We start from the raw sequence: 24,074 nt of genomic DNA on the forward strand, positions 1-24,074 counted from the left end.
GAGGTGGCTGGTTTGATTCCCGGTCAGGGTACATGCCCAGGTTGAGGGTTCATTACCCAGACTCTCCAGGCCTGTATGAGAGGCAGCTGATTGATGCTTCTCTCTTCTATCTATGTTCCTCTCTCCCTCCCACCCCCAAATCCCTTCCTCTCTCTGGAGTCAACTTAAAGTTGTTTTTAATAAAAATAAAGTCTATTAATTGAAATGTATGCACACACATAATTAAATATAGAACAATAGCATGTGAGTTGGGAGAGGAATAATGAAGTTATATCTTCAAGGCCCTTATTGACAAAAAGGGCAAAGGATTTAAAAAAACGACAAAGTATTGATTAACATTAATCTTTGATAAAATTAAGGATACATGTCATATTTGTGGTAAGAAGAGTACATAACTTTCAAAATATAAAGGGGGAAATGGAATGTTAAAAATAAATACTATAACGGACCAAAAGGAAAAGTATGAGAATGCTTATTTTTTTATCTTCATAGTAGAGAATAAATCTTAAAAATCACTTTAAAAGATAAAGAAGCACAAGAAAGATTTTTAAAGAAACAAGGAAGATGTAAGCCTAAATATATGTTATTGCATTAAATGTAAATGAACTAAATCTTCCAATTAAAAGACCAGTTTTGAGTGGACTAAAACAAAAAGCTGGAGTGAACTATCTAGATATATAAATGGCTAGGCAACCAACTGACTGGTAGTTATGATGCGCAATGACCACCAGGGGAAAGACACTCTGACCAGTAGCTATGGCATGCACTGACCACCAGGGGGAAAACACTCAATGCAGGAGCTGCCGAGCTGCCGAGATTTGGCAGCAGCAGTTCTCGGGTGACGCACCCTGGAACCAGAGGAGAGAGCCCGATTCTGGGATGCGTTACCTGAGAACTGCCCTCTTGTAGTCTGGGACCCCTCAGGGGATGTGAGAGAGCCAGTTTCGCCCGATCCCTGCAGGCCAGGCCGAGGGACCGCACCTGCCAGAATGACCCCACTCACTCCCCAGATGCCCTTCAAGCCACAGCACCACCCCAGGTGCAGCCGGCCAGGGAGAAACCATGGGAGGTTGGCTCCAGGGCGTGTCCAGCCTGTCTCTCACAGTCCTGCCCTGCTGGCTACCTTCTAATTAATTTCCTTTCAATGTCAACGAATCCATGCACCGGGGCACTAATACCCATATAAGTGACAATGAACACTACTTGCATCTTCCCCCTCAACACTCTTTTCCAGTTCAACAAAGGTTCATTCAATATATACAAGGTACTGAGCATTTGAATAATCAGAGATAAAGATATCCATGTTCTCAAGGAGACAAATGGGAAATAAAAAATGTTTTAAAATAAAACTTATTAAATATTAATAAGAAAATCCATCGAGATTGGTGAATATATCTTGAAAAGCTATAAAAAAAAAAGAGAGATAACCTAGATTATGCTTTGAGGAGTAAACTAAAAGTTCATCAGGCAATTAAAAAAGGAAAAGAAGAAGAGACAGTATAAGTCTGTTCATTAATGTTAAAGGTTAGAAGATCAGTCATGGTTTGAGGTAGTAAAGCACAGCAATAAGGGAGTAGATAAGTGATCATAAAGTTGAAAATTTAGGACAGGAATGGGGTGGTTAACAAAATAGAACATATCGATGTATTATAGAATTGTGGACTGAATTTATCCACAATTTTATATTCTATAATTTTATTAAGCAATAGCACCCCAATAAATTCCATAAAAAGATGTATTTCTCCATTTTTTATTTAATTTATTTCAATACTATTATGTAGTCTTTAGTAGAATTCTTTCCTATCTTTTGCTGATTTATATATTTGATGCTGATAAAATGCTATGATAATAACATTTTAAATATTTTATTTTCTACCTGTTTGCTACTCATATGCAGTAATACAATTGAGTTTTGCTTATTTATCTTATATCTGGTGATCTTAGTAGAGATACCAATAATTCCACTGGTTTGTGATTTTTTTTTTTTTTGTATTATTTATCTTTATACTCACATTTGTTAATACTCATTTTTTTCTTACTTTCCAATCCTTATATCTTTTATTTCTTTTTCTTGTCTTAGGGCATTAACTAGATCTTTCAACACAATGTTGTGTAATTGTGATGATAAATGACCTATGGTTCATTACAGATCTTTAAATATTTCACCATTGTGTATGTTTGTTTTGAATTAGGAGTCAACAAAATACACCTTGTGAGTCAAATCTAATTGCCATTTGTTTTTGTAAATAAATTTTGCTGGAACACACACACACACACACACACATCAGGGCCCTAGCCGGTTTGGTTCAGTGGATAGAGTGTCAGCCCAAGGACTAAAGGGCCTCAGGTTTGATTCCAGTCAAGGACACATGCCTTGGTCTGGGCGCGTGCAGAAAGCACCCAATGGATGTGTCTCTCACATTGATGTTTTTCTCTCTCTGCCTCCCCCTCTCCCTTCCACTCTCTCTAAAAATCAATGGAGCCGAAACTGGTTTGGCTCAGTGGATAGAGCATCGGTCCGCGGACTGAAAGGTCCCAGGTTCGATTCCAGTCAAGAGCATGTATCTAGGTGAGGGTGTGCAGGAGGCAGCTGATCGATGTCTCTCATCGATGTTTCTAACTCTCTCTCTCTCCCTTTCTCTCTGTGAAAAATCAATAAAATATATTAAAACATAATAAATAAATAAAAATCAATGGAAAAATATCCTCAGGTGAGGATTAACAGCAACAGAAAATTGGGACATGGAGTTTTAATTTTATCCAGTAAGCAATGGCTGCCTTTAAAGCCATGGAATAAAGAGAAAGATGCAAATTGACCATAAGTTCACGATGCCCACCAGCCAATCAGGAGCACGCAAATTAACCCAATAAAGATGGCAGGTTAATTTGCATATATGCAAGCACTGAGAGGAGCGGGATGCTTGCAGGAGGTTCGCAAGTTCACACCACCCCAGCCGCTCCAGGCCTCTGGGAAACATGGGAAGGTGGAAAAGCAGCTCTGAGCCAGAGCGGAGTCAGAAAGGTGGCTCCTGCTGGAGCGAAGGTGGTGCGGCAGCCAAGGGAAGGAAGGCCCGTTCTTGCACAAATCTTCATGCATCGGGCCTCTAGTAATATTGATATTTTGTTAGAAACAGAGCTAGTGGCAGTTTACAGAAAGATAAATGTAGTAGGATAGATCAGTCATGAATGAGGAAGATCTGGATTAATGCAGTAGCAGTGGGAGCTGACAAATGCTTAAGAAATTTCATAGAAAGAAGAAATATGAGTTGATACTTGACTATATGTGAAATGAGGGGAGAATTAAAGAAATACTTAAGTGAAAGGGAGAAAATACCATAAAGGCAAACAATAATTTTATCAACAGTTCCTAAAACTCACCAATAGAAATATTTTTCGGCATTTATGCTTATTGAGCATTGTCTATGTATTAAATGCAAAACACCCGTTTTTATTAATTTGAGCCAGAAAGGGAGAAGGAAAGCAGAGAAATGTCAATGTGAAAAACATCCATCAATTGCCTCCCAAACGTGCCTTGAATAGGGAGCAAACCCAAGTCCCATGGAATGACGTTCCAACTAACTGAGCCACACCACCAGGGCTACACACATATTTTTTAATTATTGACATTAATGAAACAGATAACACTAGATATCCATAACTAACACCTCCTAATTGATACAATTAACTAAATGACAGAAAAGATTATCAGATAATTAACCATCTTTTGAGAAGTCAAATAAGAAATTTGATCATTTAAAGTAATAATGTATCAGACTCACAAATTTATAAAAGATAGGAAGAGAGATCATTATCTTTAAGAAGATGCTCAAAATCTTTTATGTGGTACTACTTAAAAGTTTATGGCCTGCCGAAACCGGTTTGGCTCAGTGGTAGAGCATCGGTCTGCGGACTAAAAGGTCCCAGGTTCGATTCCGGTCAGGGGCATGTATCTTGGTTGCGAGCACATCCCCGGTGGGAGGTGTGCAGGAGGCAGCTGGTCGTTGTTTCTCTCTCATCGACGTTTCTAGCTCTCTATCTCTCTCCCTTCCTCTCTGTAAAAAATCAATAAAATATATTTAAAAAAAAAAAAAAGTTTTTGGCCTTGCTTTAGGCTCTATAAACTGAAAGTTTTTGTGTCAAAATGAAGTCCCACATTTCAGAGCTTCTCATTTTGTTCTTTTCAATACAATCCACATACTGCATAATCCTTTTTATACAATACAACTGAAACCAATGACATGGGTCAAAAAAGTAGGTTACTATGGAGAATCTTTAAAAAAAAAAAAAAGACATCTTAAACATTTTTTTGAACTTAATACACATAAATATATATTGTTGGCAGTCTTTAGATATAGACCCACTGACTGCAGTTCTACACTATCTACAAACCACACCCATAATGCCTCATCTACAATTTCCAGTTTCGATTCTTTAAAAGATGTTTGCCAAGGACCTAAATGAAGAATTCTTCCAGGTTAAAAAGAAATTATGCATATATATATATATATATATATATATATATATATATCACCTTATATTTAGTCTTTCCAAGGTAGTTAACAATATTTTAGAATCAACAATTTTTCATTTTATAATCATATCATCCGTTTACATAATTTTGTATTGTTATATAATTATAATACAAGTGCAAGTTGTCATAAAATGATCCTTGATAAGACTATGATTCAACTTGTGGGAACGATGCAGTGGATATCATATGTCCCATAAAAAGAGAATGAAGGTTTATTGACTGTTACAAAATCTAAATTCACTTCTTATTACTTTTATTGTACATGGAACAGTAGCTGGCACATAAGTACTGTATAAGTATTTGCTACTATGCTAGCATTAAAATTCAACTAGGTATAGATAACAGTGCATGCAAAGGTAAAATTCTATCTACTTTACAGTTTCCAGAATCAGAGACTATCTGTACTTAAATTGTTAAAAGGGAGTATTGCAATGGTCCTCACTGAAAACATAGGAATACAGGGTATAGTCAGTTTCACATTACTGAAAGTGGACTACCCAGTGTTTAAAAGAAGAGATCCTTAAAAAGATGGAGGATAGCTCATCACATATCAGGTCAACAAGAAATAAAAAAGTAGGTTCATAACCGAATTTCACCTTATTACCTCAAAAATGTCAACTGGATGGGTATAGGACCTCCTAAAAAGTGGCATCTAGACTAGAGGAGGAAAGTCTGCTATAGCTTCTTGGTGAACATTAAGCTACTTTCCTTTACCATAAACTCACTAATGACAGAAAATACCAATCATTTAAACAAAACCACATAGTGTATCACAAGGTGCAAAACAAATGCCTTTGGTTTACCAGTTATTATAAATTACATATGCTAATAGAAAGAGAAACAAAGTATATACTGCAATATGCAAGTAAGTTTTAAATTTGCAAATAAAAAACCTAAATATAAGTAGAGCAACTGAAATGTAAGTAATAAATATGGTGGGTTGGCCATTTCATTTTAGTGTAGGTTTTGTGATATTTATCTAATTTGTGGATGTAAAAAACTTGAAACAACATGACATAAGATCTATAATAACCGGGAAGTTCAAAGACTGCAGCCACTTAAAACACTCCTGTCGACTAGAGAAGAATCCACAGTGGCACTGAATTTCTTCCTTCTATGGACATCAAAAAGTACTGAAAATATTATGAACAGTTAGGAGAAACTCGAGACAACCAGGAGGCTGCACCAGTCCCACTAGATGGCACTACCACAGAAAAGTCACTGTGCTCTCCCATTTGGAACCAGGGCTGAAAACTCTCTTGATCTTTGCAAAACTGAAAGCTATCATCAACATAGTGACATCCTTACTGGAAAGTCATGACCCATAATGAAGAATTCAAAACTAGGAGGAGGTGGTTTTTCCAAAACCACCTTTTCCCCTACCATGGCCTCTTTCCAACTCCTATTTCAAATCAATGGTCTAAGAGATGCAATATCTTGTAGGCAAAAGTAGTAGTACAAAATGGAGATTTTTCTTTTCCTCTTCCCAACTCTGCAAACTACAAAACAACTTACTTGGGTGTTTTGTTTTGTTTTTTTCTTTAAGTTTCATTGCTATGGGGAGCAAAACACTCTACTTCTAATCTTTGAATAACATTTGATATAATCAATATGCCTACCATAACTGGAAACATCAAAATAGCATACAATTGCCTTAGCCAATTTGGCTCAGTAGGTAGGGTGTTGGCCTGCAACTGAAGGGTCCCTGGTTGGATTCCAGTCAAGGGCATGTACCTTGGTTGCAGGCACATCCCCAATAAGGGGGGTGGAGGAGGCAGCTGATCGATATTTCTTTTATTTTTTTTTAAAGGCTGTGTTGCCTTTTTTTTTTTTTTAATACATTTTATTGATTTTTTCCAGAGAGGAGAGAGAGGGATAGAGAGTTAGAAACATTGATGAGAGAGAATCATCAATCAGCTGCCTCTTGCACACCCCCTACTGGGGATGTGCCTGCAACCAAGGTACATGCCCTTGACCAGAATCGAACCCGGGACCTTTTAGTCAGCAGGCTGACGCTCTATCCACTGAGCCAAACCGGTTTTGGCTAATCAATGTTTCTCTCTCATCAATGTTTCTAACTCTCTATCCCTCTTCCTTCCTCTCTATAAAAAACCAATAAAATAATTTTTTTTAAAATAACATACAATTAATACCATAAAAACACTTGGATATAAATGAACTTCTTTTTCTATATATTAAAGGTAGAGCTTCCTATTAAACGTAGCATCAGATTAAGTTTTTTGACAACTTAATTACACAATGTTAAGCTGGCCCTGGGTAGCAATATTCGGTGTCACTCATTCTCACTACTTATGCTTTACCCCATCAAAAAGATTCTTGGCCGAAACCAGTTTGGCTCAGTGGTAGAGGTCTGCAGACTGAAGAGTCCCGGGTTCAATTCTGCTCAAGGGCATGTACCTTGGTTGCGGGCACATCCCCAGTAGGGGGTGTGCAGGAGGCACCTGATCGATGTTTCTCTCTCATCGACGTTTCTAGCTTTCTATCTCTCTCCCTTCTTCTCTGTAAAAAGTCAATAAAATATATTAAAAAAAAAAATTCTTGGATATAGCTATTGTGAACCAAAAAACAGAAGGAAAGAAAAGTGGGTCCTAACAACAAAGCCCAATGAGTTTAAACTACGTACAATTGGAATAGAGACTTGCTTTTACTCAGGAGGTGACTACTGCATATGGGGCAAACGGAACAGACAGATTTGGATATGAGCCTTCTACTGAACTCCACAGTTAAAAGACACATCAAAGGTCATTTATTAGATAATCAACTGAATCAGAGATCAATGTAATATTTAAATGTAGTGTCCCCTTTCAGTTGAGTCTACTTTGCCTAAATGAGTGTTTACATTTATACATGTAACTTCAATGTATATCAACAGTCAGGAGTATAGGCCTACAAAGTGCCACAAAAGTCAGTTACTAAAATGGCAAAAAACAAAAACAAAAACAAACAAACACCAAGAACTACAAAAGGTGCCGAAACCGGTTTGGCTCAGCGGTAGAGAGTTGGTCTGCAGACTGAAAGGTCCCAGGTTCGTTTCCGGTCAGGGGCATGTACATTGGTTGCGGGCATATCCCTGGTAGGGGGTGTGCAAGAGGCAGCTGGTCAATATTTCTCTCTCATCGACGAATCTAGCTAGCTCTCTCCCTTCCTCTCTGTAAAAGATCAATAAAATATATTTAAAAAAAAAAAAAAAAAAAAACAGCCGAAACCGGTTTGGCTCAGTGGATAGAGAGTTGGCCTGTGGACTGAAGGGTCCTGGGTTCGATTCTGGTCAAGGGCATGTACCTTGGTTGCGGGCACATCCCCAGTAGGGGGTGCGCAAGAGGCAGCTGATCGATGATTCTCTCTCATCGATGTTTCTAACTCTCTATCCCTCTCTCTTCCTCTCTGTAAAAAATCAATAAAATATATTTTAAAAAAACAACAAAAAACAAAAAACTACAAAATGTGTGCTCCCATAGCACCAGGTCACAGCTCTAATAGATCTCTAATCCTAGTATTATCTCTCTTCACAATGGAGGTGTCATCCCTAACAACCTGTACAATGCCCAGTATGCAATAGGCACTAAATATCTTTTCAATGAACAGAAGCTATCAAGCTATTCCAGCTCACCAAAACTATGAGATCCATCAAAGCAGCAGGTTTTTTTCAACTAAACCTAGACAAGTAACTTCTTTTTTCATACTGACTTTGAGAGAGAGAGGAAGGGAGAGAAAGAGAGAGAGAAAGAAAGAGGAACATCGATTGGCTGCCTCCTACAGGCCTCCTATTGGCGATCAAGCTCCCAACCCAGGCCATGTGCCCTGATAGAAATTGAACCAGCAACCTTTAGGTGCACAGGGCAATGCCCAACCAACTGAGCCACATGGGCCAGGGTGACAAAAAATTATTTAAGAGGCCACTAACCAAAGAATGAGATGAATATCTAGGTCACCATCCTATCCTATATAATAAAATCCTAATTTGCAAATTGACCCAACAGCAGAACGACTGGCTGCTATGATGCACACTGACCACCAGGGGGCAGATGTTAGATGCAAGAGCTGCCCCCAGGTCGTCAGTGTGCTCCCCACAGCTGGAGCAGCATTAAGCCAGAAGCCAGGCTCACTCCTGGCTAACACAACAGCGGTGGAGGGAGCCTTCCCTGCCTCCATGGCAGCACTAAGGATAGGCGAGCCAAAGGGTAAGAAGCAAGCAGGAGAGCGGCTAGGAGCGAGGGGTCCCAGATTGCAAGAGGGATGTGCAACTGCCAATCGGGCCTAAACTGGCAGTTGGACACCCCCAGAGGAGTCCCGGATTGCGAGAGGGCGCAGGCCAGGCTGAGGGACCTACTCCCTACCCCGCACAAATTTTGTGCATCGGGCCTCTAGTGAGAAACAAGATTTATTGAAAAGCACATAAAGAAATGTACCACATGAAGTCAAGGATCAAAAATTCACAAGTCCCAAGCCCAAGTAATGCAATAATTTTGGAATGGTGAAGCTTTTAAATAACACATCATAAATATATTTTACATATTGTAGTAAAACCATCCTACAAGAGCAGAGAGGTGAAATAGCAGGTACATAGGTCGCACAAAAAGCCATAACACTGTTTAACTTAACATCTGCCCATTAATGGGGACTTGATTTTATTTTATACTCCCAGAATAAAAATAGTGAACAGGAAGGAAAAATAGAAGAGAGAAATCAGCCTAGGGATGCAAACAGAAGGAATCTGCTGAACTGCAGATTTGGAGAACTGACAGACTTAGCAGAGACAGATTTTTCAAAACTCTACCATACCATATAACTACCAAAAACTCCAATGTAATGAAGCTATGCCTCTACCTTTTAATTAACAGTTTTTTTTCTAGGTGGCTGAGGAGTTTTGAAACATATGGCATAGAATATATATCTGGTTAGTACCCTTGTGACAAGACCATGAGAAACCTCTCCCATATTGTAGGGTTAAAAAACCAGCACACACTCACATAGAGAATACGTTCAAATACACTGCTGAATGGCTGGAATGATGGGTAGGATTTAAAAGTTCATTGGTCCCTGAACCAAATCTTCTCCTCTACAATGTAACAGTATGGTCCATCAAAACTGCCCTTAACCGGGTTTTGAATGTGTTTAAATTAGACTTCGCACTGTATTCATGGTCATCATTTTACTCACCTTACTAACACCAACTCCAGTAAACCTGGCCTCTAATAATTCCTGCCGTCGGGGGTCCAGGCTATGCAATTCTTCCATCATTTCTACTGAAAAAGAAAAAAGTAGGTTGTGAGACCATAAAAACTAAAACGTTAGTTCACTGAATGGTCACACACAGATAAACCTCAAGTAAATATATCATATGTTATAAGTTACAATGTGCTGTATCAAATAGTAACACAGGGTTATAATGTGACTCAGAAATTCTCTTCTGAGGGCCACTTCTCTTATTCTGATTTTATTTAACAGCAAATAACCCTCAAACCCTTCATATCATCTCTGTAAAAGTTAAGCTAGGGCTACCTTGCAAAAAAAAAAAAAGTCCTTTTTTTCAACCTCCAAATTTAGCTGAGCATTTTTGAATATTGCTTTCCGAAACACAGAGGAACTAGTTCTTAAACTAAAAATATGAATCATTAATAATTTCATAATAATATAGCATGAATCAGAGGCTACAAATAAATTCAAATAACGCTATTATACAGCTCCTTTCTCGGAAGAGCTCACAGTAGCTCATAAAAAAAAAAAAAAAGGAACTATTTTAAAATTAATAGAGAACCCATGGTAAAACCATCAACCTGCATTCAGTGAGGAAATTAGTATAGCTCCATAACCATCCCTTTTCAAATCTTTTTCTGACCACTCCCTGGAGCAGTAGGTTTCTGTAGACATCTGCTTTTAGCACTCCTTCCAAGCAGGGAGGGGCAGGAGGACACCATTTTTAAACTCCTTCCACGACCAATTAACGCACAGGCTACTTTCATCAAATATGTCCATCCTTTGCAAGAGAGCAGTTCTTGCAGAAACCACTGGAAACCTCTCTGGAAAAGGAGCATAAACCATTACACAGAACCCCTTTGAACGTATTATTAAATACTTATTGGAACGACTGTCATGATTTAAAAGTTCACTGAAAACATGAATTAAACATTCTCTCCTGCAATCTAGCAACTCCACAATCTCCAGTAACCCTCCAAGTCTTCCAGTTTCATTTCCCTTCCTGGATTGAGAGCCTGGGGCCAAGGGGAATGAGGGGGTTACACGTTATAAAGTTTCACCCACATATACGTGCAAGTGCAGGTCACAGAGGGAATGGGAAATTCTCGGAGGGGCAGACAGGCATCTTTTAAACAGGAAAAGCACGTAGGAACACGAAGAATGAGTGTTTCCCCTGAGTGGCCTTCCTCGCGTGTCGCCCTGCCCTGATCGAGGCCGGAATGGCAGAGGTTGCAGCCTCCGTCAAGCCACAGGGTCTCTCCCAACATTTCCTAAGCCTCCGCTCCCAGGCCTGGCCAGGAAAATGACACCCCAGCAGTTATTCCATTTAATGTCAACTCATGTGGAGGAAACAGCCACTCCGTCTCATGCCGGCGGGGCCTGGGACTGGGATCCTCCCTGCAGCTCAGAGCCGGGAAGCAGGACTGGTGATGGGGCCTGGTCCCGGCGCCCCTCGCCTCCAGCCGGCTCCAAACTTTCCCCAACTCCAGGCCCACCTGTCACGGAGGGAGGGCGGGCCGGCTCTCGGGGGCGCCCGGGAGGCTGCCGGGGCCTCCAGCTGCCGGGGCGCCCCCCTCTGCCGGCCGGGCGCCGGACCCTCCGCCAGACCAGGGCCGCCCGGGCCTCCCCCATCTTCCGCCCGGCCCCTCGGCGACCCGCAGCCCTCGGGGAGCCCCTCCCGCTTCAGCGCCGAGGAGCTGGGGCCCGGGCCCGGCCCCGGCCCCGGGGTGGGCCCGGGCCGCAGCCCCCTCAGCCGAGGGGGTCCCCCGGACGGTTAGTGCCCCAGGCCCGGCGCCCTCCCCTGCCTGGGGCTCAGCCTCTCACCTGCCGCCGCCGCCGCCGCCGCTCCACGCTCCTCCAGGGAGGGGCCCCGACCCGACCCGGCTGCAGATCGCTCTGCTCTCCCCCTGGGCAGGCCCGGGGCGGAGCCGGGGCCTCTCCTGAGCGCCGCAACCCCCGCCCGGGCAGCCGCCGCCGGCGCCGGGCTCCACGAGAGGGCGGGCGGGGGAGGGGAGCCGCGGAGGCCGCAGATCCCCGGGCTCGCGTACAGAGCCAGGCGCCCGACGCGGGCCCGGGCCCGGGCGGCAGCAGGGGTTGCGGGACCGGCCTCCTGGCGCCGGACAAAGGCCAAGGAAGGCGCAGGAGGGCCCGGGCCGGGCCGGGAGGTGGGGACCCGCGCGGCGGGGGGCCACTCGGGTGCGGCGCGGGGGGCGGGGGGGTGTCGGAACCGCTGGTACCCGGGACCCGCCTCCGGCCCCTTAATCCGGATCGGTTCGGTCCGGATTAGTAGTGATCGGTGTAAACACACTAGTGAAACCGCGTGTTTCCTCGCGAGATTTGCACGGCGGGGAAGCAGGGGGGGTCCTGGGGGGGTGGGTTAGGGGAAGAGCCGGCAGTGGGGGAGGAGACGAGGAAGGTGCGGGGGGGAGGGGGGGGTCCCCGTGCCCCGGCGCCCCGCCTCCTCCAATCAGCGGCCGGGCTGGCGGGCAGGGGTTAACCAGGGGACCCCGCGCGGGCGGAGCAGGCCGCGCCTCGCCGGGCGGCTGAGGGCGGGCTGCCGCACGAGGGGCGGTCGGGCCGCGGGCGGCCGGAGTCCCGGACCTCGGCCGCTTCGGTGGAACCGGCCCCGCCCCGGCCCGGGCCAGGGCGGCAGGGCCAGAGCCCTGGACCACGGACTGGCGCTGGAGGGGCCGGCGCTTCCCGGATCCGCCTCGCCGAGCCCGCACCCACCTACTCCCAGGTCTCCACGAGTTGGGATGAGAAGTGGTGCGGCTCTGCCCGGGACGGGTTTTAGAGGAAGAGAGCCGGTGGACCCCGCCCGAACTTCTCCGGAGATGCCCCGTTAGTGAGTTCGCTGTGCCCTCCGTGTTCGCTGGCTCCCACTCCCCAAAGCGATCGCCCAGGTGCAGAAATTCATTTGCCGTCCTGGAACGTGGGCAGCGGCACTTTCCCTCCGCATGCCGGGTTGGCAGGGTGCCTCCAGGGGCTAACGATGCCCTGGAATCAAGGCTGAGCCCACACCCACACCAGGACGTTGTCCTCCAGAGGGGAGGGGGCAATGCCCCAAAGACACACTCCCCGGGCACCCCTGGGGAGGTTCCATTTCAACTTCTGATTAAAAACACCGCCCTCCTGGATACTTAGGAGGGTCTGAGGGTAAGTGTTAGGATGGAAAAAACAGGCCTGCCCTTCACAGAATGTCTGCTGAGGAATGAGAACTATGAAAGGGTGAGCTCTTGTGCACAGCAGACCCTGCAGCAAGGAGGGCTCCTGTGCAGGAAAAGGCTCCCACTCTGATTACCCAGCACCAAAGAAATAAAGCATATTGTCCACGGAGTCCTGTGAGCCAGGACACTGACTTCAATACAAACAGCCCACTTTGGTTTCCTCTGATGCTTCCTTAGTCAGATATCTGGAGAGGACTTAAGGACTACGAGCGAATCACAAGACATTAGACATTGAACAACAGTCTTGAACTTTCCCAGAGGGTAGGCAAATACTTCAAGTGGAGTTTCTGCCATTTTTTCTCCCTGTTACTTTGTAATTCTTCCATATTTTAACAGAACACTGACCTGCTGAAAGGGCAAAGGATGACAGTTTCCTTTCTGTGGTGCAACCTTCCAAGCCCTTGGGCAAACTCTAGCACTGTGGAAAAACTCCATAAACCACGTCACCTGGTTCCAGCCCCAAGCCAGGCTGGGACGTGCACGTGTATATTTCCAAAGATAAGTGTTGGATGGGGATGGAGAAAGTTGGGGACAAATGGCAGGAAAATAGGGCAAAATGAGGGACTACCAAGAGAACAGGAGAACCAAGAAGCTGATAATGGACATATGATTTGTCTTACACCCCACAAAAGAAAAGCAAATGAGCCAACCTTTTTCATTATAGTGAGTGATCAAAAAAGCTAAGTCCTGCCCTCGCCAGTTTGGTTCAGTAGATAGAGCATTGGCCTGTGGACTGAAGGGTCCCGGGTTCAATTGCGGTCAAGAGCATGTATCTAGGTTGCATCCAGCCCTGTGCTGTTCTGGACGGGTGCAGAAGGCAAGCAATAGGTGTGTGTGTGTGTGTGTTTCCCCTTCCCTTCCACTCTCTCTAAAGTCAATGGAAAAAATATCCTTGGGTGAGGATTAATAAACAAGAAAAGAAATGACACTGGAATGTCTTAAATGAGGAGAGAAAAATTTAAGGGAAGAACACAGTCAGCTGAGTTTCAGCCCAGTTCTTCCATGGACAAGCTGATGGGCCTGTGACCTAACTTTTTCAAGTTTTGCCAACCTCACCTGTGGAGGAGGGGTTTACACTAGAGGATTTCCAAAGGCTGTTCCAAGTCTGAAAGGCCATTATTCCATTTTTAAACTCATTTAAAATAATTGAAACAAAGGGAAAGATAAGATTTTTAGCTTATCTTTTCCTGGTGCATTTTTCTCTGCTTGTTAAAGAAGTTAACGCTGTCATAGACCTATTCACAGCCCCACTCTAAATTTAACACGCATCCCAATAGGAATTAGTGTAGGAATTTAATGAATTTGCTTACCACAAAGATTGGTACTCCTATTTATAGGCACCATGTAAATGAAAGTGTCAAATATCAACAGTAAGGAAAAAAACAGATTATAGGGTTCACCCTTTCCCTGAGAAAGATGGATAATTTCAAAATAAAGTCTGTTGTCAAATGGTTCCTCTTACAATGTGATTTAGCCTTGGGTTCATGAACCCATTTGTTTAAAGTGTGTTTACTCACATGGCAACTTCAAAGATTCAACTTGTCATGAACTGGCAAATGGTGACATGCCACATGCAAAGGCCCAATCCTCATCAACTGCAGAAGGCTCAGACCTGGATCCAATTAGATGTGCACACTGGCCATCCAGTCTTTTCTGCCTTTACGGGTGGACATAACAAGTCCTCTGGATTCATGTTCAAATTCCCAGAGAGAACCCTGGAGCTGGTAGACATGCCTCAGACTAGTTAAGGTGATCCCCAAGGTGTGCTCTGTAGGCCTTGACCGGTTAATACGCTTTCTTTCTTTTCTTTTTTTTTCTTTTTTTTACCTTTTTTTTATTATTAAGGTATTATATGTGTACATAACTTTCCATTGCCCCCCCACGCTCATACGTGCCCCCCCATAATATTATACTGGTCCTTGGAAAACTCTGGGTTAAAGTTAAGTGGAATTCTTTAAGTACTAGTTAGATCCTAAAATGTATAATGTGCATATGGCAATCTCCAGGAGGGGGACTGGGGTATTGAATGTTTTCCTACTTGATTTTGGAACTACCACCTTAGTTCTTGGTTGGTTGGTTGTTTGGGTGTTTCACGTACTCGTGGGAGTTATTTTAAGGAAGACATTGGGTGAAACTTGAGTAGTTTAATTCCCTTTTTAAAAAATATATATATTTTATTGATTTTTTACAGAGAGGATGGGAGAGGGAGAGTCAGAAAACTCGATGAGAGAATCATCGACCAACTGTCTCCTGCACACACACACACACACACACACACACCCCTACTGGGGGTGTGCCAGCAACCAATGTATATGCCCTTGACCGGAATCAAACCTGGGACCTTTCAGTCCACAGACCAACGCTCTATCCACTGAGCCAAACCGGTTTCGGCAGTTTAACTCCCTTTTGCTCATCCACATACACCACACTAATGATTGTCCAGTATTTCTTGAATGTTTCATTAATATACACCATCAAGAAAAAGATCCTGGAATTTGATCCTGAGCAAATTGACAGTGCTCAGAAATTGTTTTTTTTTAAGAGGAAGGAAGAGGGAGAGAGAGATGGAAACATCAATGATGAGAGAGAATCACTGATTGGCTGCTTCCTGCACACCCCACTAGGGATGGAGCCCGCACTATGTGCCCTGACCAGGAATCGAACGATAACCTCCTGATTCAGAAGTCGACACTCAATCACTGAGCTACACCAGCTGGGCAGTGCTCAGAAATCTTAACTCTTTTTCTTTTAAAAAAAAAAAAATGTTTTTATTGATTTCAAAGAGGGGGAGAGAGATAGAAATATCAATGATGAGAGAAAAATCAGTTGTTGGCCTAGAAAGGAACTCACTACAGACTGATTCATTTGCCTCTCAGCATAACCATTATGGCTTGACTCAGTTTCGGTCCTTATAAGGGAATTCCTTGTATCACATGATCTAACGCATCTAGGGGAAATAATGAACAACATAAATTGATGAACAGAAATAGACCTGGAGACAAAGAAGCAGCGATCAGACTATCAAACCTCAGAGGGAAGGTAGGGGAGGGAAGAGGCAAAGAGAAGAGATCAACCAAAGGACTTGTGTGCATGCAGATAAGCCTAACCAGAGGTCATGGACAACAGGGGATGGGCATACGTGGAGAGGGGTTTGGGATGGGAATGGGGGGATGAGGACAATTATGTGATACCATAATAAATAAATTTAAAATATATATATTTTTATTGATTTCAAAAGGGGGAGAGAGATAGAAATATCAATGATGAGAGAAAAATCAGTGATCGGCTGCCTCCTGCATTCCCCACACTGGTGATCGAGCCTGAAACCTGGGCATGTGCCCTGACTGGGAATTGAACCAGGACCCTTAAGTCTGCAGGCCAATGCTCCATCCATAGAGCCAAACCATCTATGGCTTAACTCCTTTTCTAAAGGAGCCTGCAGGTGGTGGAGGTAAGAGGATAAACTTCCCAGTCAAGGTCCTTGGTTGCTTTTGTTTTGTTTTTTTAATCCTCACTCAGGGATATTTTTCCACTGATTTGAAGAGAGAGGGAAAAACAAAGAGAAACATCGATGTGAGAGCAACACATCAGTTGGTTGCCACCTGCACGAGCCCAGACCAGGGGCTGGGTCAGGGAGGAACCTGCAACCGAGATATGTGGCCTTGACTGGAATCCAAAATGAGACCCTTCAGTCTGCAGATCGATGCTCTAAGCTCTGAGCCAAAATGGCTAGGGCAAGGTCCTTGGTTTTAATCTTGACCCTGCCTCTCACCAACTGTGTACCCTTAAGCAAGATATTTGACTTCTCTAAGCCTCAGTTTCTCTATCCATAAAATGGTGTTCAAACCTTACAGGACTGTGCAGGATTAAATGAGATAATATATCATCTTGAAAGAGTAATTCCTGAATAAATGGTCCCCAAACTTCACACTTCTGCCAAGGATTTATACATTTGTCATTAGATTGATTTACAGAGTTTAACTCCAGAAACCAGGCTGCCCATGTCTTTTTGTGGTACTGTTTTCTTCGGAACAAAGAGAAAGGACTTGATGTATTGTTAATGAAGACATTTGTTGAGGGGAGGAGAGAAAAACTTAAAATTTGCCTGACCTGTTCTTCCTCTGCCCTGAGAATGGGAGGTTTCTAGTCGTTTGAAGAAAAAGGAAGTTAGCCTGGGGGGGAGGGTAGGGCGTGCTAGAAGGGGTCAATGGAGGAAAAAGGAGGACATATGTAATACTTTCAACAATGAAGATTTAATTTAAAAAATACATAAAAGGACCCTCAAACTTTAAAAAGAAAAGAAAAGAAAAAGGAATTCGGCAAAGGCAATATTTCCATTATAATCTCTGGGCAGAAAAGTATAGAACATTAGCATATTTGTGATCAGACAGAAGTAGGTTCCAGTCTTGTCTCTTCAACCCCTCAGGTACCTCATCTGAAAACTGTGGCCTGCATACATAATTCCATGAGTGGCTTTAGTTAAAATAGAAATAATGATGGGAAACGCCTTATGACCTGACATCTGTAGGCATTTAGTCAATGATATTTCTACTCTCCTCCCATTCCTAACAAAATGGAAAAGTGTCAGTTTGTCATGAAAGTACACTGCAGATTTTAAAAATTCAGATCTAAGCCTCTGTCTTTCATATCCTCCTACTGCCCAACTTACTTCAGAAACCCTTCCCGAGCAAGTCTCCTTGACACAGTTTGCTTTATCCAGTCATGCGTTCTTCTGCATAGCCCACTGATACTGGAACAATCTTCTTTGTTCTCCTGAGGAGCATCTCCCTTCTCTAATTTTCTGTTCTAACTCCTTCCTCAAATGTCACTTTAAAAAAAATTTTTTTTATTTGTGAGAGAGACATCAACTCATTGTTCCACTTATACATGCATTTGTTGGTTAATTTTTTATTTTTATTTTTAAAATATATTTTGTTGATTTTTTACAGAGAGGGAGAGAGAGGGATAGAGAGTTAGAAACATTGATGAGAGAGAATCATCGATCAGCTGCCTCTTGCACACCGCGCACCAGGGATGTGCCTGCAACCAAGGTACATGCCCTTGACCAGAATCGAATGCGGGACCCTTCAGTCCGCAGGCAGACGTTCTATCCACTGAGCAAAACAGGTTTTGGCAGTTGGTTAATTTTTGTATGTGCCCTGATCAGGGATTTAACTTGAAACCCTGGAGCATTGGGACAATGCTCCCACCGACTGAGCTAACTGTCTTTCCCCTACATTGTGTGCTCCTTCTTTCCAGCAGCTAAAATGTGAAATAAACAAACAGAGGGGCAAAACAGAATAAAAGCCACCGAAATGTAACACAAGCCCCCTCCCCTTAACTATTGAATTCGACATATTGGTCTTTCTGAGGAAGAAAACTTTAAGATAAGAAACAACAGCAGACATACTCTTTTGGGGATACTGATTAAAATCTCAGTCCTTTCATTGACTTTTCATATTCAGTAACCAACCTTCAGACGAAATGACCCAGGTCATGAGGTAAAGGGGGCCCAAGCCTTGTGCCCACAGAGAAAAGAAAAGGGGATCACTGGTTGGGGGCAGGAGCTTGGGGATGGTCAGCCCAGAAAGGCAAGCCAGAATACTGGTGTGTTTTTGTATAGCCTCTGAGCTAAGAATGAGTTTCACATTTTTAAATGCTTGAAAGACAAGCAAAAATATATAAAATTTTAATGTTGGTGTCCATAAATAAAGTTTCATTAAGACACAACCTCACTAATCCTTTACATATTGTCTGTGGCTGCTTTTGCACTCCAGGGGCAGAACTGAGTAGGTCTGACAGGCCGGCAAAGCCTAAAACATTTACTATCTGGCTCTTTACAGAAAAAGTTTGTTGACCTCCACTCTAGACCAGGGCTTTTCAAATTGTAAGGAGCATATGTATCCCTCGGGCTTCTTGCCAAAATGCAGGTTCTGGTTCAGTAAGTTGAGTGGGGCTTGAGATTCTGCAATTCCAAAATCTGCCAGGTGCTGCTGCTGCTGCTTTGCAGACCATACTGGGTAACAAGGCTCTGAAAGGCTCGTGTGCTACATCAGGGTTTTTTGTGAATGATTTCTAAGTAAACAAATCTTAGAAAATATGAACAGTTGGAGTGTAACCCATGATAATAACCTCAAAAGGATTTCCCATGTTGTTTGGGTGTCATGTGACAGCCTGAATGGTCGTGGGCATGGATCTGTGGGCAATCCCCCTCAGCCTAAAGGGGTTGCAGCCCCACAGCACTCCTGTGATGTGGTGCTTCCTGTTATTTGCCCTAAACTTAGCCATCCTACTACAGAAGGGCCTTCTTTGTCCTGGTATTCAGGATTTGGGAAAGAAGACTGAGCTCACCTTGTCCAAATTATTCTTATTTTTTTTTTCAACTTCAGGTAAGCCCCCTCTCAGCTCTTTCTTAAGTGACCAGTGCTTCTCAGGGTGGCAAACCCTTGAGGAGGCAGCCTGGGTTCAAATCCCAGCCCCGGAGGTACATGATCTAAGACCTAGAGATGCATAACTTCTCGTGCCTAAATTTCCTCATCTGTGCAGTGGAGGTAATGTATATAAAGCACTTGGCATACTGCCGGATTCTTGGCAGGTGCCTCCAACCTGAAAGCATCTTAAAACTTAATACATCCTAAACCTGCTCCCTTCCCAAAGCTGACACATGTTAGCAAATGTCAATCCCGTTATTTTATTATTTAGACCAAAGACCTTGAAATTGTTCTCTCTTCCACTTCCATTGTGAGTTCCTCCACTCCAGCTTCACCGCCTGCTCCCACCCAGGGCCTTTGTACTTACTCCCCCTCCACCCGGAACCCTCCTCAGCACATGCCCAGCTGGGCATGGCCACGTGTTATTACACTGCATGGACTACATCCTGCCTTCTATGTACGTGTGATGATAATGTGGAGCTGGCAAGTAGCTGCCTTTCCATGACAGAGTGAGGACCTTCAGGCTCTCTCAGGAGACGCCACACTAGGCTTTTGAGTAGAAGGAAGTGAGGAGGGCATTTTAAAAAGGCGTGGAGCCCAAAATGAAATCCTCTCCTGTGCATGCTAATGGGATAAACGGACAATAAACACTTAATTACACGTCATAGGTAATGACTGCCATGAAAACATAGAAAACAGGTTACATGGGTAGAGTGCTAGATCCCAGTGGCAGTGTGGATGATACTTTATATGGGGAATTAGGTCAGGGACAGCTGTTCTCTGATAATGTAACACCTAAGCAGGCATTTAAATGAAATGAGGGTGCAGCCCGGCTGGTGTGGCTCAGTGGTTGAGCATTGACCTATGAACAGTTCTATTCCCAGATCAGGGCACATGCCCAGGTTGTGGACTCAATCCCCAGTGGAGAATGTAAAGGAGGCAGCCAATAAGTGATTCTCTCTCATCATTGATTTCTCTCTCTCTCTCTCTCTCTCTCTCTCTCTCTCTCTCTCTCTCTCTCTCTCTCTTTTTCTCTCTCTCCTCTGAAATCAATTTAAAAAAAAATCATTAATGAAATGAAGGTGCAAACCCTGTCTGGGGGAAGAGCATTCCAAGCAGAACAGTGAGTGGAAATGCCATGGGGCCAGAACTTGGATGATTTGCAGCAGTTTGGGGCCTTCGGGGCCTTCGGGGCTTTGTGTGATAGCGTGAGAATGCTGCCTGCTGCTGCGTGCACACACGGAGCCCCCAGCTTCACCAGGGCTTGACAGAGCAAGGCACTTCCTGCTGTAGTGAGTTTCGATGTCTTGAGCCTGTGTTTAATGGCTAATCCCAAAGGAAAGGGATTATAACAAAAAGCACTTATTGAGTATTTATGTGGCAGGCACTGGAATAAAAGCATGTTCATTATCACATTTAATCCTTTCAACCTTGAGGGAGGCCCACCTTACAGATGAAGGAAGTCGAGAGGAGGGATGAAATCTCTAGTCACGGCTCTTGGGCAGCTGAAAGCGGAATCCTTTCAAAGATGGTCTGGTTCTAGAGCCCATGCTGCTGGCTCCCTTCTCTGCTGAATTTCAAGCCATATCATGTGCACATGGTACTCAATTCTGCCCCTCCTTCTCTGACTCCATTTCATCTCATAATTGCCAGGTCGGTCTCAGTTTGCCTGATTGTCTGTGACCCTAATAGAATGTTACATTCTTACCCATACAGCTTGTTTCAGACTCTTTTCTAGGCATTTCCTTCCAAATGAGTAGGCCCAGTAGACCCAGTAAGCAGTCTTCCCAATAGGCTCCCACTTTCAAAAATATATGTTTTTATTGATTTTAGAGAGAAAGGAAGAGCAAGGGAGAGAGAAACATGGCTAATAGAGAAACATCAATTGGCTGCCTCCTGCACCCCCCCTATGGGGGATCAAGCTGTAATCCGGGCATGTGCCCTGACCAGGAATCGAACCGGCGACCTCTCTGTATGTGGGCTAATGCTTAACGAACTGAGCAACACCAGCTAGGGCTGGTTAAATTAACTCTTACCTGCCATTCATCTCTTCCGGGTTTATTGTTTCATTAACCCATATTTATGGTTTTCCATAATTTCCTTACCAAATAGTTTCTGCTTCCTTTGTAGGTTTGGACATGGGCAGTTGTTGGTTCATTACTTAGGTGAGACTTATCAAATTCACCATCACCCCAAAATCTAGTTCTCAGTTCTTCAGGTCCTCTCGCACCAGAGTTAATCCAGCTCAGGAAGAATTAATCAAAATGAGAATGCTGCATGTCTCAGGACCCCAATCCCCTCATTTTGAAAGAAGAGTGTGTCTGCTACACGGCAACATTTGACCGACCAGCAGGCCCTCCCCTTCTCAGGAAGGCAAAGCAAGGCTCCTCGGGGAGCGAGGGGAAAGAGCAGGACAATCTTAATGGCTCCACTGCATCAAGCTATATTTACCTACTATTCCCAATTCCTCCAAATAGGGCTCATGGAATTACCCTGCTTTCCCCCCCACCCCCCCACCCCATAAGATGCTGGGTGGGCAGATCCACTTCTGCAACCTCAAAAAGTGTACAGGCTTACAATTTCTTAGACACCTGTTCTCAGCCAACACTGCGTCTTTGTGGATTACTGATCACCTCCATCACTGTGGAGTCTTCCAAGTTTTGTTCTTAGATTTTGCAGGCATCTTGGTGAGGCCTCAGGTTTAGACTGCTTTAACATATGTTAGCAAAGGTTTTAGGAAAGTTACTTCAATTTCCTCCTCTATCCAACTTAGAACCAAGGTCTGTCCTCCTCCCAAGGTTGTTCTATGCACTTAGCCAGTTAAGATAAGAAAGCATTTTGAAATTTGAAAGAAAAAAAAATGTGTAAATGCAAGATGAAATTATTCTTTCAAGGCAGTTATTCTTTCAATAAAAAGCAATAGTTGTGCCGAAACCGGTTTGGCTCAGTGGACAGAGTGTTGGCCTGCGGACCGAGGGGTCCGAGGTTCAATTCTGGTCAAGGGCATGTACATTGGTTGTGGGCACATTCCCAGTGGGGAGTGTGCAGGAGGCAGCTGATTGATGTTTCTCTCTCATCGATGTTTCTGACTTTCTATCCCTCTCCCTTTCTCTCTGTAAAAAATCAATAATATATATATATTTAAAAATCAATAAAATAAAAACAATAGTTGCAAGAGGGAAAGAAAGGGTGACGTTTCAGTCTTGCTCTGCAGCCTGGATTACCTACCTACATAGCAGCCTAGTGTCTATTATCAATAGGGGTGGGGTTCCCTCTGGTCCAAGAACCACTGCCCTAAAAATACTTTACTCTCTCAATGTGAAGCCATCCACAGACTGAGTATTAGGTTTCCCTGCTGTCCCAGTGCTCTTTCCTAAGTCCAGACTTAGTCGCAGAGTAAATGTGATGCTGTGAAAGGAACAGAAGACACAGCGTCCTAAGTCCTGGTAGGAAACAGCTCTGCCACACAGTCTTGGTGAGGTGCAACCAAGTGTGTTTCAGCTGCCTAAGCCCATGGCCTCCCTGACGTTAAAAAGGGGCTGCTCAGCCCTAGCCAGTTTGGCTCCGTGGATAGAGCGTGGACCTGAGGACTGAAGGGTCCCCAGTTCCATTCCAGTCAGGGGCAAACATGCCTGGGTTGTGGGCTTGATCCCCAGTAGGAGGTGTGCAGGAGGCAGCTGATCAATGATTCTCTCTCATCATTGGTGTTTCTCTCTCCTCTCTCTCTTCCTCTCAGAAATATATTTATATTAAAAAAAAAAAAAAAAAAAAAAGCAGTGGTGTGGGGGAGGCTGTTCAGATGACCTGCCCCTCAGAGTTGCTGTGCAGATGGGATGTGATAACCTAGGTTAAGAAAGATTAGCGCCGAAACCGGTTTGGCTCAGTGGATAGAGCGTCAGCCTGCGGACTGAAAGGTCCCGGGTTGGATTCCGGTCAGGGGCATGTACCTTGGTTGTGGGCACATCCCCGGTGGGGAAGGGTGGGGTGCAAGAGGCAGCTGATTGATGATTCTCTCATCGATGTTTCTAATTCTCTATCCCTGTCTCTTCCTCTCTGTAAAAAATCAATTAAAAAATATATATATATAAAAGAAAGATTAGCAATGTCTAGCAGGTATAAGAAACTCCAAGATACTTGTTTAAAGTAATAAAAATATCACATCCTGGGTATTAATTTGTCTGATGAGAGAAAGCAGTTTATTATTAGACTTCTCAAAATGCTTGCTTTCTTCAGCGGTTTTAACTTTGGCTTGACATACCACACTCTTCCTTTGTATGTTTGTTATATTTTGGTGTTTGTATCATAACAAAACATGTTGGAGGCCAAAACAGGACCCTGGGGTGGGGGTTTCTTGGTCACTGTTTCAGCCACCTGGAAGGGGTTCGTAGCCCCAGCTTCCTTAAGTGGTAGCCAGAGCAAGACTTCACTTTTGCTCTGACTTCCCGTCTCCACTGTCGATGTTGCCAGGATATCACATAGTCACAGGTTCCCAAATCTGATTACGAACTTGGCACCTCACTGCCCAGCTGATTCCGTCCCACTCCTGTGTCCTGATAGGTTCTTCTCTCCTCTCACATGAACACAAGATTCACTGAACCCCCACGTATTTCCTCCCTGGAGACCCCTGACTCAGACCCCACAATGACAACCCCGCAGCTGGACAGGAGG

General features: G+C 43.9%; 1 protein-coding gene across 15 annotated transcripts in view; it reads right to left on the reverse strand.

Annotated features, from left to right (window-relative positions):
- The window catches only part of TLK2 (tousled like kinase 2), an 86,410-nt gene extending 74,369 nt beyond the window's left edge, over positions 1-12,041 (reverse strand). For 6 of the 15 annotated variants that reach the window (XM_036450653.1, XM_036450652.1, XM_045586339.1 and 3 more), the window contains exons 1-2: positions 11,245-11,395; positions 9,713-9,798 (exon numbers count right to left, since the gene is read on the reverse strand). In XM_036450653.1, the coding sequence (XP_036306546.1) occupies positions 9,713-9,798; positions 11,245-11,380 (222 nt within the window). In that variant the 5' untranslated portion in view covers positions 11,381-11,395. Of the gene's footprint in view, positions 1-9,712; positions 9,802-10,813; positions 10,833-11,244; positions 11,416-11,572 lie in introns of those variants that run through there. The other 9 variants (XM_036450661.1, XM_036450659.2, XM_036450657.1 and 6 more) reach the window with 8 other exon arrangements.
- Between the last annotated feature and the right edge of the window lie 12,033 nt (positions 12,042-24,074).

The sequence above is a fragment of the Pipistrellus kuhlii genome, unplaced genomic scaffold (genome assembly GCF_014108245.1).
Source record: "Pipistrellus kuhlii isolate mPipKuh1 unplaced genomic scaffold, mPipKuh1.p scaffold_m20_p_22, whole genome shotgun sequence".
NCBI classification, from domain to species: Eukaryota; Metazoa; Chordata; class Mammalia; order Chiroptera; family Vespertilionidae; genus Pipistrellus; species Pipistrellus kuhlii.